We start from the raw sequence: 14,971 nt of genomic DNA on the forward strand, positions 1-14,971 counted from the left end.
AACAATATATGGTTCGGAGTGGTGTTTTTTTTTTTAATTCCAGACAAACATCACCTTATCGTGGCATGTATACTTGCAAAATAAGTAATCTGGTTGTCTTGGTTCTTTTACTTTGTAGGAATACTGTTTACCTCTTAGCCGGGAGAGAACTTCTATCAGGATTGGCCCCTTGTTTTAGTTTCGCAAAAAATTGTTTTTTTGAACACTGTCCTGAGCCCATAGGGAAAGAAAACCGACGCGTTTAACGAAACAAGTATTTCCTGAACAAATGTGACTTGGTTTCTGGAATGGAACGAAACATCCCCGGCCAAAGTACAGCAGTATTCCCCATCCTTCCTAAATCTAGAATCTAATGTGAACATTCACGTCCGTCGCATAAAAAAAAAACGCATTGGAGCGGTTTACAAAGTATTTAACGTAGTGTAGTATATTCTCTGTCATCAAGCACAGCCACCTCGGCTGTCGCTTCCGTATGTTATCAAGCATCCCGGCGTGGCATTATTCTGCTTAGGAATACGGCATGATAACGTATGCCTCGTTTGCCGTTCGTGCATACTTTTTGAACACGAAAATTGTACAAATGAGTGCTATCAACCACAACAACAACAAGTATCATTCACAAGGAAACACAGCTAAAAGAGCATGGCCGAGGCGGCCGATGCGGCCGGAAGTCCAGGTATGACGTTTTTCAGCCGGTTTTCGCCCGCGCTCTTCGGCCTTCCGGCATCGCGTGGCGAGATGGGGGCGGGGCATCGGGCCACTTTTGTTTGCTCATTGCGCCACTTCTATTGCATGTATTGCGAAAATATTTCGTATACATGAACTATTCAATGTGTACTTGCTGCTAATCAGCTTTTCTTTTAATTCTAAAACCGCTTCACCTTCCCTTTAAGTTACGAAAGATGACAAGCAATTGTCAAGCAGCCTGGAAAACTTGTTTATTCTTATACACAATGGCTGGCATCTCCCTTTTGTTATGTACGCTGTGATAAGCTCAATTGTGACTTAAATGTCAAGGCCTTCGCAGCTGGTTGAATCCACATGCAGCAATAAAATAGCAGCTGTGCATAATTCGTTTTAGGTTGCAAAATTCTCTAAACAGTCGAATCCAGACGCTGCTGGACATCCTTTCGGATGGAAACTACTTGCTTCACTCAGCCTAATGACCTAAACTGTCTGCGGGAGTTTTGATAGGGCTGGAGTGTGATATTTGATATTCACAAAGTGCACATGTGCCATTGCTGGTACAGAAAAAGTCTTTCAGTAATAGCTGCAGTAATATGTGGAGCGCTAAACTTTAAAGTTAGCATCCTATGTTTCTGAATTTTAGGTCTTCACCACTGAGCTTTTTAAATTGGGTGCCCGAACAGGTATTTCGCTGCTGCCACTAATTGGCCTTAATTTTCCAATTTTGGTGCAGTAAATTTTAATAACTTGACTGAAACTATTTTTACCGGGTACCAATATTTGTTTCCAGACTGCAACAAGTTTCTCAAGTCCTGTTCTGCCTTTGGGCTAGTCCCGTTAGCAAACGTTGATGTCGGGTTGTAATCTCGTTTCCCCGTGTTCTACATTTACCCTTGCAGTTCAAGTTCCCCTTTGTGCACTGCTTCCGAACAAGCTGCTTTGAGTTCGTGCCCAAGACGTTGGACTCCAGCGAGGAAGGCACAGTCAAGCGCACTGGCTCGTGGCAGTGCGACGGAGAACTGCTGGCAGACTCGTCGCTTCTCATTAGGTAACGAGTGCTTCCTAACGAGCTCCTCCACTTCACAGTCAGTCACTCATTCTTACCTTAAGTCACTTAATGAACGTTTGTAGTGAAGAAGTGACAAGTGTAGACAACATGAAGGTCTTGGAAGCAAGACAAGCAAAAACCTTTAAAGGGACCCTGCAACACTTACCGTCGACTACTCGGAATGTTTTTGGGATAAAGTCTATTGTGCTAGCAATCTCCTCCCACAAGAATTATTAAGATCCATTCACTATTACCGAAACTGCGTGCGATGAGAAATCGCGCATAATTGTCCCCTCTCAACTTGACTGCAGACAACGCGACGAGAGCTGCGCGCTCTCTCCCGGAGATGGGGGTGGCTCGTGGCGTTCTCTTCGGCGGCCTTCGACATATCACAGGCCGGAGAGTCTTCTCCTTTTCTCCGCAACGTGGAGGGGTCTATTTCCGGTCTGGTGCCACAAAAATGTAGGCATGGCTGCCTGCTCGCAAGCGTGCGCTCAGGCTGGTAGGGCGTTTTTGAAGCAATAAACGTTCATTGTCGAGTGATTGTGTTGAAAGGGGAGTATAAAACACAAGAGAAACGCCAAAACTGTGCGTACAGGTTTAGTCATAGAAGACGTTGGTACACAGCGCCGACGACGGTGGATCGTCACAGGAAATGCGAAAAATAGCCGTGAAGTTTACCAGCGACAGCAGCACAGCCATGGCTGCAATGACATCGTTTAGGCCATGCCAGGTGTGCATAATGAAGAAAATTTAAGAGAGCACGGGTGGTTTTTCCGCGTCTTTCAGAGCGATTTGTGCGCTCACCTCTCCGCTTGCACGTGTAATATTTGGCTCAGGTATTCCTGGGAGTGTAATCTAAACATCGTGCAGGTTTACTTGCACTGCTCAAAGAGTGTTGCAGGGTCCCTTGAATGTAAAAAGTTCCTTCATTTATGCACCTGGGGCCACCCAGTGCATGAGTATTTTTAAAGGATCAAAATCAGAGGTGTGGTCAACGCTTGTAAAACAGACTCAAACTGGGATGTTTACAAGACAAAGTTTAGGATAGTTGAAGTTCCTAGCCACATTTCTGTCATAGCCTGGCATATTTTAGGCAAGAAAATAAACCTCAGCCCTTGGCATATCACAGGTAACTGGGCACACTTTGCAACAGTTGACTGTACAAGGACGATTGCACTGAAAATTCACCCCAGCCAGATTTATTTTGAACATACAGTATGTACCGCTGAATCAACTGGGACATGACTGCAGCCCCGTGAAATGCCTTGCTAATCAGTTGGAAACATTTAAAATAGCTCCGTAGTACACAGCACTACACATGCCGGCAAATCTCGTGAACAGCCCTGAAGCGTAAGTGACATTCCGGCTGGCTGGGTGCTTGGTCCACCAGGCTGCCAGGAAAACCGGTTAAGCTCCGTTAAGCATGCTTCTTCCAGGGCTGCTGCACGCGCAAAGCAGTTGCTCGCAGGTTGCTTCAGTCAGCAGGCCACTTTCTCACTGGATGAAACGTCACTTTAGCGTGGCCATGTAGCCATACTCTTCTCAGATTTGATTCCAAAATCGCCGCTTTTGGCGCTGTTGGCGCTGTGCACGTGTGTATTTCGGCTGTCATATTTTGTATCTTGCAGTCTTTTTTGATGGACTATACTGATATAGGGTTTCCAAGAGGTCGAAATTATCAGTGCAGCTGGCCTTTCAGCAGTGTGGCCTAAGGAAGTCATCTCTTACCTTGTTCTGACTGACTGATCTTGGGATGGCCTGGCAATCAAAAACACGAGGAACCCATCGTACTGTTGCAAGTTAAATAGCTTTGAGAAATCTTAGCAAGTTTCCAACAGCAGTGCGGTGATACTTTGGTTACAGCTTTTACGTCATTAAGCATCATGCTCAACTCATTCTGTTAAACTAGCACACTCAATTGTGCATGCATGAAGATGAAGCATGCTCAGCCTCATAAATTGGTTGTGGCGGTATTGCCAAAGTTAAGCGTGGCACTCAACGACATGAAACACAACTTGCTACGACAGTGATATTTACGCACAATTCTGGGCTTGATGAAGCTGTAATTTAATGTCCACTGCTACTGGAAAAAAAAAAAAAAAGTTGGGAGGGCTTAAAGTACGTATTTGATTAGACGTGCTGTAGTTAAGGGCTCCAGAATAATTACGACCACCTGGAGATGTCTAACATTTGCCGAAATCTCTACACACAGGCATTCTTGCCTCCATCTAAAAAGCAACCACTGCAGCAGAGATTAAAATCGCGTCCTTGGGCTCAGTAGCATAATGCCTAACGTGTGTTGTTACTCGCAGTATCGAAACTATCTCTTAATCGAAACTGTTAAATTCATACGTTCAATGTGCCTCGGCTGGCTGATACCCCTGTGGGTACGCGAGACTGCCAGGGCATGTTCTTACCGTAATCAAATTGTATATATAAGTGAGTGTCAACTGCATCGCGAATACGAAAACCTCGGCATCAACAGCTCATGCAAACTAATACACGTCACACTGTCTCTCCACTCCCTGTTTTTCAGGTCTCACCGCCAGTTGCTCAAGCTGTACGCGCACGGTATCGAAGATCGGGACGACCAGCAACCTGGCAGCTATCTCTGCTCCTGCCGATGAGTGCGGAGACGTCAAGGCGACACGTCGACAACCACGCCGGCTGTCCAAGCTGTCGTTTCCGTCGGCTGCCACACCTTTTGTGTCTTTCAGTGTTGTTCTCTTCCGCGAGTCCATCCTTCGCATTTATTCTTTTCCTGCTTCAACAAGCACATTTGCATCTGCTCTTGGATCTTTCAAAGTTGTTGCTGGGGCCAGACACATACTTGCTGTTTAAGGTGTTACGGGGCCACCCCCTGTAAGCAGGCTTTATGCTATTTGCGAGGGTCAGACCCAGCTGGTCGGGGCAGCCCTTCGAAGCTCCTGTGTGACGTTACAGTTAATGTGCGGCAATGTTTTGCACATTTGAAGACGTTAGAATTGCTTGGATTTGGGCGAGTTGGTTTTCCACATCGACTTGAAATTTCAGCTTGAACAAAAAACGACAGGACTTAGGTGTCCGTGTTTCCTTCCTAAGTCCTGTCATTTTTTGTTCAAGTTTAAATCTCAAGTTGTTGTTAGGCATTTCCAGCAAACAATGGTCGAACTGCTTTTGAAAGAGCAACAGCTATGGGACATACCAAGTGGTATTTATGCGGTATTATTTGTTGGTACGAGAAGATAGTAGCTGCCTTTTCTTAGATGTATTCCAAATCAACTGAAGTTGGGGGAATGCGGCTGAACCATTACCAGGCAACAGAACCTATAGCACGCTATTTTAGTCGTACTAGTTTTTGTTGCACCACAAACAGTCCAGAAGCTTAGGGCCCCCTAACGCTACTGTAGCATAGTGCCGATAACTTGTAGCAATTTCCTCGCAGACGGTAGCTCGTTTCAATGTCCTCGACTGATGTGATCTCGTTGAGCACAGTATGCGAAACAATTGAAGGTCTTGGGGACAACTGGTAAGCTGAACAAGTGGCTTAACTTTTCTTTTGGCTTTCCCACGACATTCCATTCCTTGTTTGTTGTTTCCTCTTTCCATTCTTTGACATTCGTGGAACAAGTGATGCTCATGTAGATGGTACAAACCTGTTGCGCTGAATGTTGTCCTACCTCTAAAGTGTGTTACTTTGGGGATCACCTTTGTAACTCCGCAGTCAGCTGTGGTCTGTTTTTGTGGACGTATCGACACAGTGCGAATACTGATCACCTATTGCGACTTCCACATGTACAAACACACGCATGAAGGGGGGGGGCGTGAGGGGCACAGAGTTTGAGATTTGAGACGTTTCCGCACAGCACACAATTTCGCAGAAACCATGTTGCTGTTGACTGTCTGTTCTCTTGAAAGTTAAGGCGTAAAGTTGGGCTAGTTGGTTATCTGACTGCATTTTACTAGCGAAAAATAGACGCGGACAAAGAAGAAGTACACAGGACACTCGCTAGTACACAGGACGCAGGACACTAGCGAGTGTCCTGTGTACTTCTTCTTCGTCCGCGTCTATTTTTCGCTAGTAAAATGCAGTCTCTTGAAAGGTTGACGTGTTGTAATAAATTGCATGCTGTCTTCCCTCACAATCGTTTCAAGCCATGTCCAGTTCTGATACAGTAGCACCGACTCTTCTTTTGCCCCCTGGATTGTGTTGGTGCTTGGTGTGTGAAAAGAATGCACAAAATTTGGGCCTGTTGCCATGAGAGACTGTGATACGTATAATCTCCAAGCAAGATAAGCATGTGATAATCCATTTTCATGTTTTTTCGAGGCAACAGGTTTTTGGCGGCACGTGGCGACCCGTTGGTTGCCGACTTGTTAATATTGTGCAACAAGATATTGAACCTGCCACAGAAGGCGATTTCAAGCACGTTGTCACTGGGTGATCACGTGTTGTTGCTGGTGTTTGGTGTAGAAACCTGCAATGTCGCCGAGTTCGCCTTCTTTGTACAGAATTGTGCTTTGGTTCTCGTCTGATGCTGGACTGTTCGGAATGACGGGCTGGGCACTTGCAATCGTGCCTGGAATATCAAGAACTTCGCAGGTACAGGAGACTGCACAATAAAAGATGCGAGTCCATTTTGGCGTGTTTTTTGTTTTGTATAAAGCACATGCATAAAAAAGACACTACATGACACCTATACCAGAATGAATACACATCTCCATCACACACTGGCATTAACTGGTGGCGGTCCTCTCATTGTTCAAAAGCTGTTGCACAAAACGATCAGTTCGCACAGCAGTACATTTAGTCTTGAAGTGCCGTAGAAAACCAATAAATCTGGCCCCGAATTCAAGGCTGCACAAATGTAACACAAACGCATATGGTCTTTCACTGCAATAAATGATATAATGAAAGGTCGACCAAATGATATAATGCACGATATTGTTGTGGAACAGTTTTTTTTTCTAATATGATACATGATATCACTTGAAATAGCATTCATTCAGCTTTGTCACAATTTGGGGAAGATATTTCCGTAGAGTAAAAACAAACTTCTAACGACAATTAAAATGATAAGAGTAGCATGTGGAACTTACACCCCATTTCTCAAACCATGTGCAGCTGCATGATGAATGAAAAGCATTCTCCGGAAGCAGATGGTCAGTTCTGCAGCAGTGTTCTTTCTGCCTGAACTAGCATATGAAAAAAGGTGTACCATTATATACTCAGCAGTGGGATATGTCACATTGGCACATTAGCAGTATGAAGTTTAAGAAAGGGGGTGTAAGTGCCAGCTAGGACTTGCTGACAAGTAATTACGTCTGTTCATATGAAGAGCAGCAGTCAGCACTGTCTCGGGTCTCAATAGCGTTTGTGCGAGGAACTAGCCTAAAGCAAACCGGGCCATCGAAAGCAAATTGTATCTCACTTGCTCACAGGATTCCGTTCGTTCACAGGGCTCAACGGCTCACTGGCATTCCCACTTTGCAGTGGAATTTGCATAAAGTTAGCCGAAGAAGTGTCCTTTTTCGCTGCACTGCTTGCTTGGATAGAACATTCCCAAGGACCTGGCTGAACGACACCATTTAGGACATCGTAAAATCGCCCCTAAGCGCGAGCTCGGTGATCTAAGGACAACACTAGCAGCCCAATCCTTAGAACGCCGGTCCCGCACTTGACCATCACTGTCAGCGTCCTCTCGGGGCTCCTCTCCCGCGACGACCGCCACCTCTGGACAGCCCCGGTGGTCCGCCCGCATTTTTCCCGCCCTTCGGGGGCGGCGACTTGGGCCGCAGGATCTCGATGCGCTCCGTGCAGCCGGTCAGGTAATCATTGGGGCCCTTGTTAAAGTGCGCATTGTATGCCTCGCTGTTGAAGTTGCTGTTGGTCAGCTCGGGGCCGATGGTCAGCCAGCCCGGCCGGATGGTCACGTCTCTGCCGAACACGTGCAGACGGCGCCGGCCCAGGCAGAAGTGCTCGACGATGTGGAAGATCTCCTCGGGCTTCTCGATGCCGCCGAACTCTGGCTCCTCCGAGATGATGAGGTCGATGTCAATGTTGGCGTGGATGAAGTCCCCGTCCGTGCTGCGTCGCACCGTCCCCTTGATGCCCATCAGGCAGTGTTCCTTGGTGCGCTGGAACACGGCGCGCGGCTCGAGGTTCTTCAGGTGCACGGGGTTCTTGATGTTGGTCTTGATCCAGCAGATGTCCTCGCAGCGCCGGAAGCCCCACTTGCGCAGGCACTGGCGGCCCAGGTCCAGGCCGTCCGAAGAGCCGCACCAGAGGAACAGGAAAGAACGCGAGGCGGCCACTTCCTCGATCTCGAGACGCATGATCTCCTCCCAGCTCCAAAACTTGGTGTGCGCCACGCCGCACGTGCGCTGGTACTCCTCCAGAGGAGGCTCCACCAGAATCACGTCGAACTTGCACTTGAGGCTGCGGAAGTCCAAGCTCTGCAGGTCGCACTTGAGGTACATGGGCGGTGTCGCCGTGTCGCGGATGAGGTCATCCTTGAGCCGTATGAGCTCCTTGAGCTTGGGGTACTCCTCGAAGCGGTCCGCCAGGCCGACGTCTCGGATAAAATTCTGCGGCCGCTGGCCGGTGTCAACGAAGTGCTGGCAGTAATCGTTGTGCGGATTAGCGCTCTGGGTACCTTTTAGGAACGTGCTGGAGTCGCGGTACGTGTACACTTTGTCCTCGGCGTATGGGTCTTCGTCCGTGGAATGCGTTGGGGAATGCGACGGGTCGGGATCGAGCTTGGGCACCTTTGAATCTTTGGTCGCATCCGCACTTGCTTGGCTGGCTCCCTGGGCTCCTTTCGGCTCGTCGTGTGCGAGTTGCTGTCTCTCGGCGGCATTTCCGAGGATCTGGCTCAAGTTGCTGGCAGTTCCAGCACCGAGCTGCTGAGCCAGCAGAGCCCGCCTCTTCTGAGAACGCTCTTTCAGCGCCTGCCTGACCGTGAGTTCCCCGCTCATGTTTGCGTATTATTAGCCAAAGTTAGCATTAAGTCAATGCGATATAATATGCCCGTATGGAAACCGCTGATCAGGCGAAAATAGTCAATTTTTCTTTACCGGCGCGCTGGATTGTCACTCACAAAGCATCGCATGGAAGCCGGGTACAGCGCAGTCACTCATTTAGCAAAAGAGATGAGTGCGTTGTAGTTCGGCTAGTTGTCGCTTCAAACTTGTAGCGCTGCCTAACGCATAAATCGTGCTGATCAAACTACGCTTTTGCGAAAGTTTCTAAGTTTTAAAAAACTTTTAACCAAAAATGTGCTTATAAATAAATAGTTATTAGTATTAGATAAAAATGTGATGTTTGTAGTTAGGCAGCGTCTGGAACCCCGCGCGGGGCACGAGATTTAGCCCCCTCGCAACGGCTCCTGCCCCGCGTGACGTCATAAATACGTCATAGTGACGTCATATAGCCGCCGATGCTGCCGCTAATGGCGGTATGGCGTATCCGAAAGTGCCGAAAGCCCTGAATGCCTGAATTTCTTGGGTCGACAACGTAGATGAAGCAGAGTTGATAGAGTTAGAAGCACTATCAGAATGTGCGAGAACGTTGCCGTATGCGGGGACCAAGCCAGCCTTTCCACACGGTAGCGAAATCCGCTCTCGAGTAATGCTGACCTGTGACCGCCTGCTCTATGCCGATGGTACCTGCGTTAGATCTACGACATCGCGCAGCCGAGTGGCCCCGTTTGAACAACCCACGTAAGAAGACACCGTCCGAGCGTGATTATGTGAGCCTGCTGCGGCATGTCCGCGCGGCGGCATCTGCTATCAACAGTTTGCACCACGGCAAGTTCAGAATGCTTAAATGGGTGGCCTGAAATCGCGGTGTGTTTTCAAAATGACAGCAGCGCGGAACAGTGCTCAGGACGTAGGCTAGACGCGGCCACTGATATTTTACTGGTCGCATGTGCGCATTACAAGTGCAAACCACGGATAGCTAGAAAAGGTAATCATTGGTGTTCCCACACATTGTACCGCGTTTGTCGCGTTTTTTGTATATATTTCGAGTGGATTGAATTGTGGCTTAAAATTGTTTACCCGAAATACGTTTTGTGCGCGGAAAAGTCTGGTGATCATGAGCTTCTTGCATCATAAATGCATGGTATTCAGCGCTTGAAAAAGATTTTTCAGAAGAAATTATTGTAGCTGTAGTGGTGAGTTATTTCACTACAGTAAAATGTGGCAGAAATACATCTGCGATACAAAGGATGTGAAAGAGTGAGAACATTGGCAGTCTCGTATCCCGTGGCCCAGATTGTGGCTGGGTAGTTTCCATCATGCATTCAGCTCCTCACATTGGCACACACATGATGCTATGACAAATTAGGAACTGGGTCCTCCAAAAGGTACACTAGCTAGGCGCTTCATGCCATAGCTGCTGCATTGGCATAACCTTCACGTCTCTGTATATGTGGCTATGTTGGCCAGATTTTACTCATTCCCCTCATGCAAAGGGACTTAATTCAGGACACCCAGCCGATAGGGTCAGAGAAGAAGCTGTACAGACGGTAACAGGAAGGGTATAACACTTGGCCGACCATCATGTCTCCAGCATATGAAAACACATGGGTTCTACCCAGGCACAATAGTCAACGTCAAAGAGAATCTGAAGATGTGCCTGGGACGTGAAAGCTTCAGCGAATGGTTTGTGTCCATGGGTATGAGCAGCGAGCACACTGCAAATGTAATTGATAGGCAAAGGTCAAGGCTGTAATGGTGCGAGTTTAACCAAAAGAAATGGTGAAAAACATCCCAATTTCAAACTGCATTGATGTAATATGGGCACGAGTGACGTCATATGGACGTGCACTGTAAATGCAGTTATCTGTGTGTTAACTGTACGTTAGCACTCAAGTGATACAATCAAACGGAATGGAGGCCCCACTGAAATTGCCCAGTTATGCTTTTTTTGCGGTGGGTTAGGTTGGTGGCTGTAAATTGCACAAACAAGATTCTGTGATGTCATAGAGAAATAGCTGGAAAGTGTGTATGGAACTTCCACTGCTCTACACATTTTCTGTACTATCTTATTTGTTTGAAGTTTACAATAAAATTGATGTCATTTGTTTTTTGGGCAAAGAAGTCTTTTTAATGAACGAACCTTGTATTTTTTCTTCGTAGCCTCTGTAACAGCCTGCCTACTGTGCCCCTAAACAGTTGTTGCTAAACAAATGCCCACTTGCCAGCCAGCTTCAGGGGCTTGTAACGATTTACTAGGATTTTTCATGGCCAACATAAATTCCAAGGAATCCACGGTGGTACACTCCAGGGCAGTGCAAGTCTCAAAAGAAGTTTGACAGCAGGACTGGACACTAACACAACCAACAGGCTTCATAGGTGGAAACCAGAAGCCCACCCACACAATGCCATGCAATAAACCCATGCAGTGAGTCTCTTGATTTTTATGCGAGGCATTCAACGAGTGGGTTGACTAGTGAGGTTAGCTGGCCAGTTTGGGCGCAAAATACTCACTTTTGTGATTTCAGACAGCTCTCAAAGGCCTATCTATAGTTCATCTCATAAGCTACATGCAGCGCTGTGGAGGCTACATTGTTATCAATAGTGCGCCCACTGAGGGCGCCTAATCCGCCGTGAAGGGGGTCCTGAAAGGACACTCCCTTCTCCCCTCTCGGCAAGTGGCACCGCACGGCCCCGCGCCTTTTGTCGCTTCCTTCGCGGTGAGTTAGGCGGCCTGAGGGGGACAACAATGTAGCCTCCACAGTGCTGCATGTAGCTTGTGAGATGAACTATAGATGTCTTTGTTTTTGTCGCAAAAAAAAAAGTGCAAGCTCACAGTTGGGGATCTTGAAAACATTGTTTAGCCTCTCCAGCAATTGTGCGAGCCTGAGGTAATCCTGCCTATAGGTGATCCTCATGTTTGCTAGCTCCCACAGCAAGCAAATGAATGCAGTGACTGAAAAAGATGGTGGCCAAAGGGAGAAAAGGTGGTGGTTCCTGAACAAACAGCCCTTGATCATCAAAACAGCAGAAAAGACCGCTGATGACTCCGAGTCCTCGGCTGGGGTGTCGAAATACCTTCTGGCCTACGTGTACAGTGCATTCACAAACTTTTCTTTAAAAATCTTGCGATTACACACACTCCCTCCATGGAAGGGGTTTTTTTCCGGCAAGGTGGTTGAGTTGAAATTTGTGATTAGTAACAACATCAACTCGCCATTCGTCCCTTTCATTTAGCATGCTTCCGAGCTTCACTTCAAAAACCATACTTTTTCTAATTTACGTATAAATGGATTGATTATGGAATATTCTCTTATTTACCTCTGCTCAAATAAAACTGTGTTATACCTTAAACGCTGCTGTGTCCATGCAGGCGTAACATTCTTCAATGGTGTTGTGTGGGGTACATTAAGCTCAATACTAATAAACTTAAAACCAGGGCAAGTGAAGCTTCCCCTATTGTTTCAGGGTATCCAAACTATTTATAAATTTTTGTAAGCATTCTAACTGTTTACCAATACTTTGGGGGTAACTCAACTCAGCTCACCCTTTTTTCCCATGTCTTTATTATTGTTGTGCTCTACAAACACATTCCCACCTGGAACATGCCTGCTGAATTTAGGGCCCAAACCATTCTTTTGCTATTTCACACGATTGCAGCTGTATGAAACATTGCTTCTGTTTAGTTTTAGCCTATGATTTCCAACAGGTCACTAAACTACTGTCAAAACCATATTAAAACATTAATTGCTATTTATAACAAACAGTATTCTAACATTTTACATAAAACATTTGGTTGTTACCTCACTTGACGTTTTTGTTACACAGCCAGCCTGGTTCATATTTATCTAGGTGTGAAGGACATGTACACAACAAATGCCTTACTGCAATACATTCACATGCCCGTCTTACAGCAAATCAGCAGTGACAGAAGCCACACGTTTTGGCTTTCCAGCAGAGCTTTGGTGTCAACAAAAAAGGAATCTTTCTTGGCTTCTCTGCAGAGCTTTGCACTCAAGCAAAAAGATCACTTGGTTGTTTGGCTTTCCTGCAGGACTGTAGTGTAGTGCTAGAAGGCATCACTTGCTTATTTGGCATTTTTTCTGTGTATTGTGCCAAGAAACCCTTGCGTTTTGTTTGGAAAAGGAACTTCACACCACAGACTGTGCAGAGAAAGTAGAGCTACTCACTGACTTTTTTCACAGCCACGGAATTTTGATAGAATCACTTGTCATTGACAAACACCATGTTTGCTTTCTGTCTGAAGGTGTGAATCTGGGCGAGTTGGTTTATATTTTGGGGAAAAATACAGCGACAATAACAGTACTGAAGTACAAGGAAAGGTGCTGTGATGAACAGTGTCCATATGTTCGCAGCTTTTTTGTCCAGTTCCTTTCCTGTGTTTTTTCATGAAGACTTGCTACAGTGCCTGATCAAGCCTGTTTTTGTCTAACAAAAATGTCAACAGCGAAGCACTTATCAATGCTCACATGCTGCCCATTGACACCAAAGCAGAAGTACGTTCACTGGAGTCATTTTATTGTTGAAGCCTTCCAGGATACATACAGCTTTCAGCTGTACTGCAATATTCACAAACACCAATAAAGACATTCACGTCCACATAGGTGTCCGCGGCTCCAGTTCCTGCACAAGGTATTAAGTACTCTCGGGAGAGGATAATGTCAAGCTGTACAAGAACCATTCCCTCGTAGATGTGCTCCATAACCTGTTTTTTAGGCTTGTTAGCTTAAAAAATAGTTTCAGTGCCCTGTTTTTCTTCAAGCTAATTACCACCACCAGAGAATGTGCTTTCTAGCAGTTGGGCTCTGCTGGGTATGCATCGTTGCAAACAAAATATGGGACACTGCATTATGGCCCTTACGACTAAGTATAGTCACTTAAGCAATTAGCTGAAACAGTTTTTTACACAGCACAGAGTTAAAAAGCAAAAGAACATGAAATATCTCCTTGCAATTACAAACTTTTACTGTTCAGCCCCCTCCCCCAAACACAGAGCAGACAATTACCAGCTGTGAACACAAGTATTAACGTCAAGTTGAATTCCACAGGGGGCTCCGGATGGGTACATTAATGTCACAGTCAATCAGAATTCGTGAATCCACTGTAAGCCTTCGAGAGAAGGCTTACAGTGTGCATGAAAGTATTGGGCATGAAAGTATTGTTGTTGGTTATGTTGACTTCCAAGCCAAACACGAGTAAACAAAAAACTAGCGTACCAAAATACATAATCAGAACAGATGCAGGATGAAGTTTGTTGACTAACCGGGTTGAAGAAGGCAGAAGGCAGTGGGGCAAAGGTTAGGGAAATAAAATCCATGCGGTAATTGTGAACGAAGTTATGAGACGCTGCTAAACGATTAGCTGGTGAGGAGGGAGGGCTATCCTATCTATCCCTTGCTACCTCTTTACTATAATTGAGCAGATAGCAACCTTTCATTAAACTTGCTAGCTGGCAGTTCCACATACCCTATGTAGAAAATTTTAAGGTAGACAAAACGTTGTTTCCTGTGCATTCAATAATGGCTGCCTACAGATTGCTTAGAATTCGCAGCTCATTTGAAGTCTTGCATATCATGAAAGCACAATAGTATTATTCGAAGCAACAAATTCGAAAAACATAGATGAACAACAAGAGCCACTTGTTTACCTTGAGCACACCAAACTTGAAAGCACTATTTAACACAAGTGTCAAGCTTGGCACAAACGGCGATCTTATCGGCTTGACTTCTCCCGAACTTGCACAGGAAGCCAGCCAGTGAGCGGCTGGTTTCAGCGATAGCTAAGTACCTATGTTGCCCATGGACGGGCGGCTGCTGGGCTCTCCCATTCACCAGGCCACCCACTAAAGTGTAGCTGCGCTCCCTGCATGCAGCGTGCACGGATCGTTTCGCGGGGTAGTAACGTTTCTTGCAGTGCCCCGCGAGAAAAATTGCAGAACAGGCGACATGCGAGGTCGGATTGCGTTCGACGATGCCCTGCGCTGCCTGACGATACTTGATTCGTGCACACTGACGCCGCTGACACTGCGTCGCTCGCGTTATCATGTCATCAAAGTCAGCTACCTCGTTAGCCACGGCGCAAAGCGCTGGAAAACTGATCCGCACGTAACACGTTTCACGCCAGAATCAAAATACAAGGCTCGGAATGCAAGTAGCGATCGGAACAAGTAGACAACGAATGCAGGAGCATAAAGCCGATGGCACGCGAACTGCAAGACAATATGAAGCTAGCAACATATTTAACAGCAACAAA

General features: G+C 46.4%; 2 protein-coding genes across 2 annotated transcripts in view; one reads left to right on the plus strand and one right to left on the minus strand.

The window, feature by feature from the left end:
* Positions 1–6,355, plus strand: part of LOC144166681 (ceramide kinase-like) — a 35,782-nt gene extending 29,427 nt beyond the window's left edge. Inside the window, exons 8-9 of the mRNA XM_077696196.1 lie at positions 1,587–1,735; positions 4,275–6,355. Of these exons, the coding sequence (XP_077552322.1) occupies positions 1,587–1,735; positions 4,275–4,365 (240 nt within the window). The 3' untranslated portion in view covers positions 4,366–6,355. The remainder of the gene's footprint in view (positions 1–1,586; positions 1,736–4,274) is intronic.
* LOC144166680 (N(6)-adenosine-methyltransferase non-catalytic subunit METTL14-like) lies at positions 6,352–8,867 on the minus strand. The gene has a single exon (XM_077696195.1). It carries the CDS (start codon positions 8,693–8,695, stop codon positions 7,409–7,411), a length of 1,287 nt encoding a protein of 428 aa, XP_077552321.1. The 5' UTR covers positions 8,696–8,867; the 3' UTR covers positions 6,352–7,408.
* Positions 8,868–14,971: the final 6,104 nt, after the last annotated feature.

Source organism: Haemaphysalis longicornis, unplaced genomic scaffold, assembly GCF_048455015.1.
Source record: "Haemaphysalis longicornis isolate Haplotype H1 unplaced genomic scaffold, Haemaphysalis longicornis Haplotype H1 scaffold_181, whole genome shotgun sequence".
NCBI classification, from domain to species: Eukaryota; Metazoa; Arthropoda; class Arachnida; order Ixodida; family Ixodidae; genus Haemaphysalis; species Haemaphysalis longicornis.

What these genes read in the sequence shown, in the direction of transcription:
- LOC144166680 (XM_077696195.1), bottom strand. Translation starts at nt 8,695, where the DNA reads ATGAGCGGGGAACTCACGGTCAGGCAGGCGCTGAAAGAGCGTTCTCAG.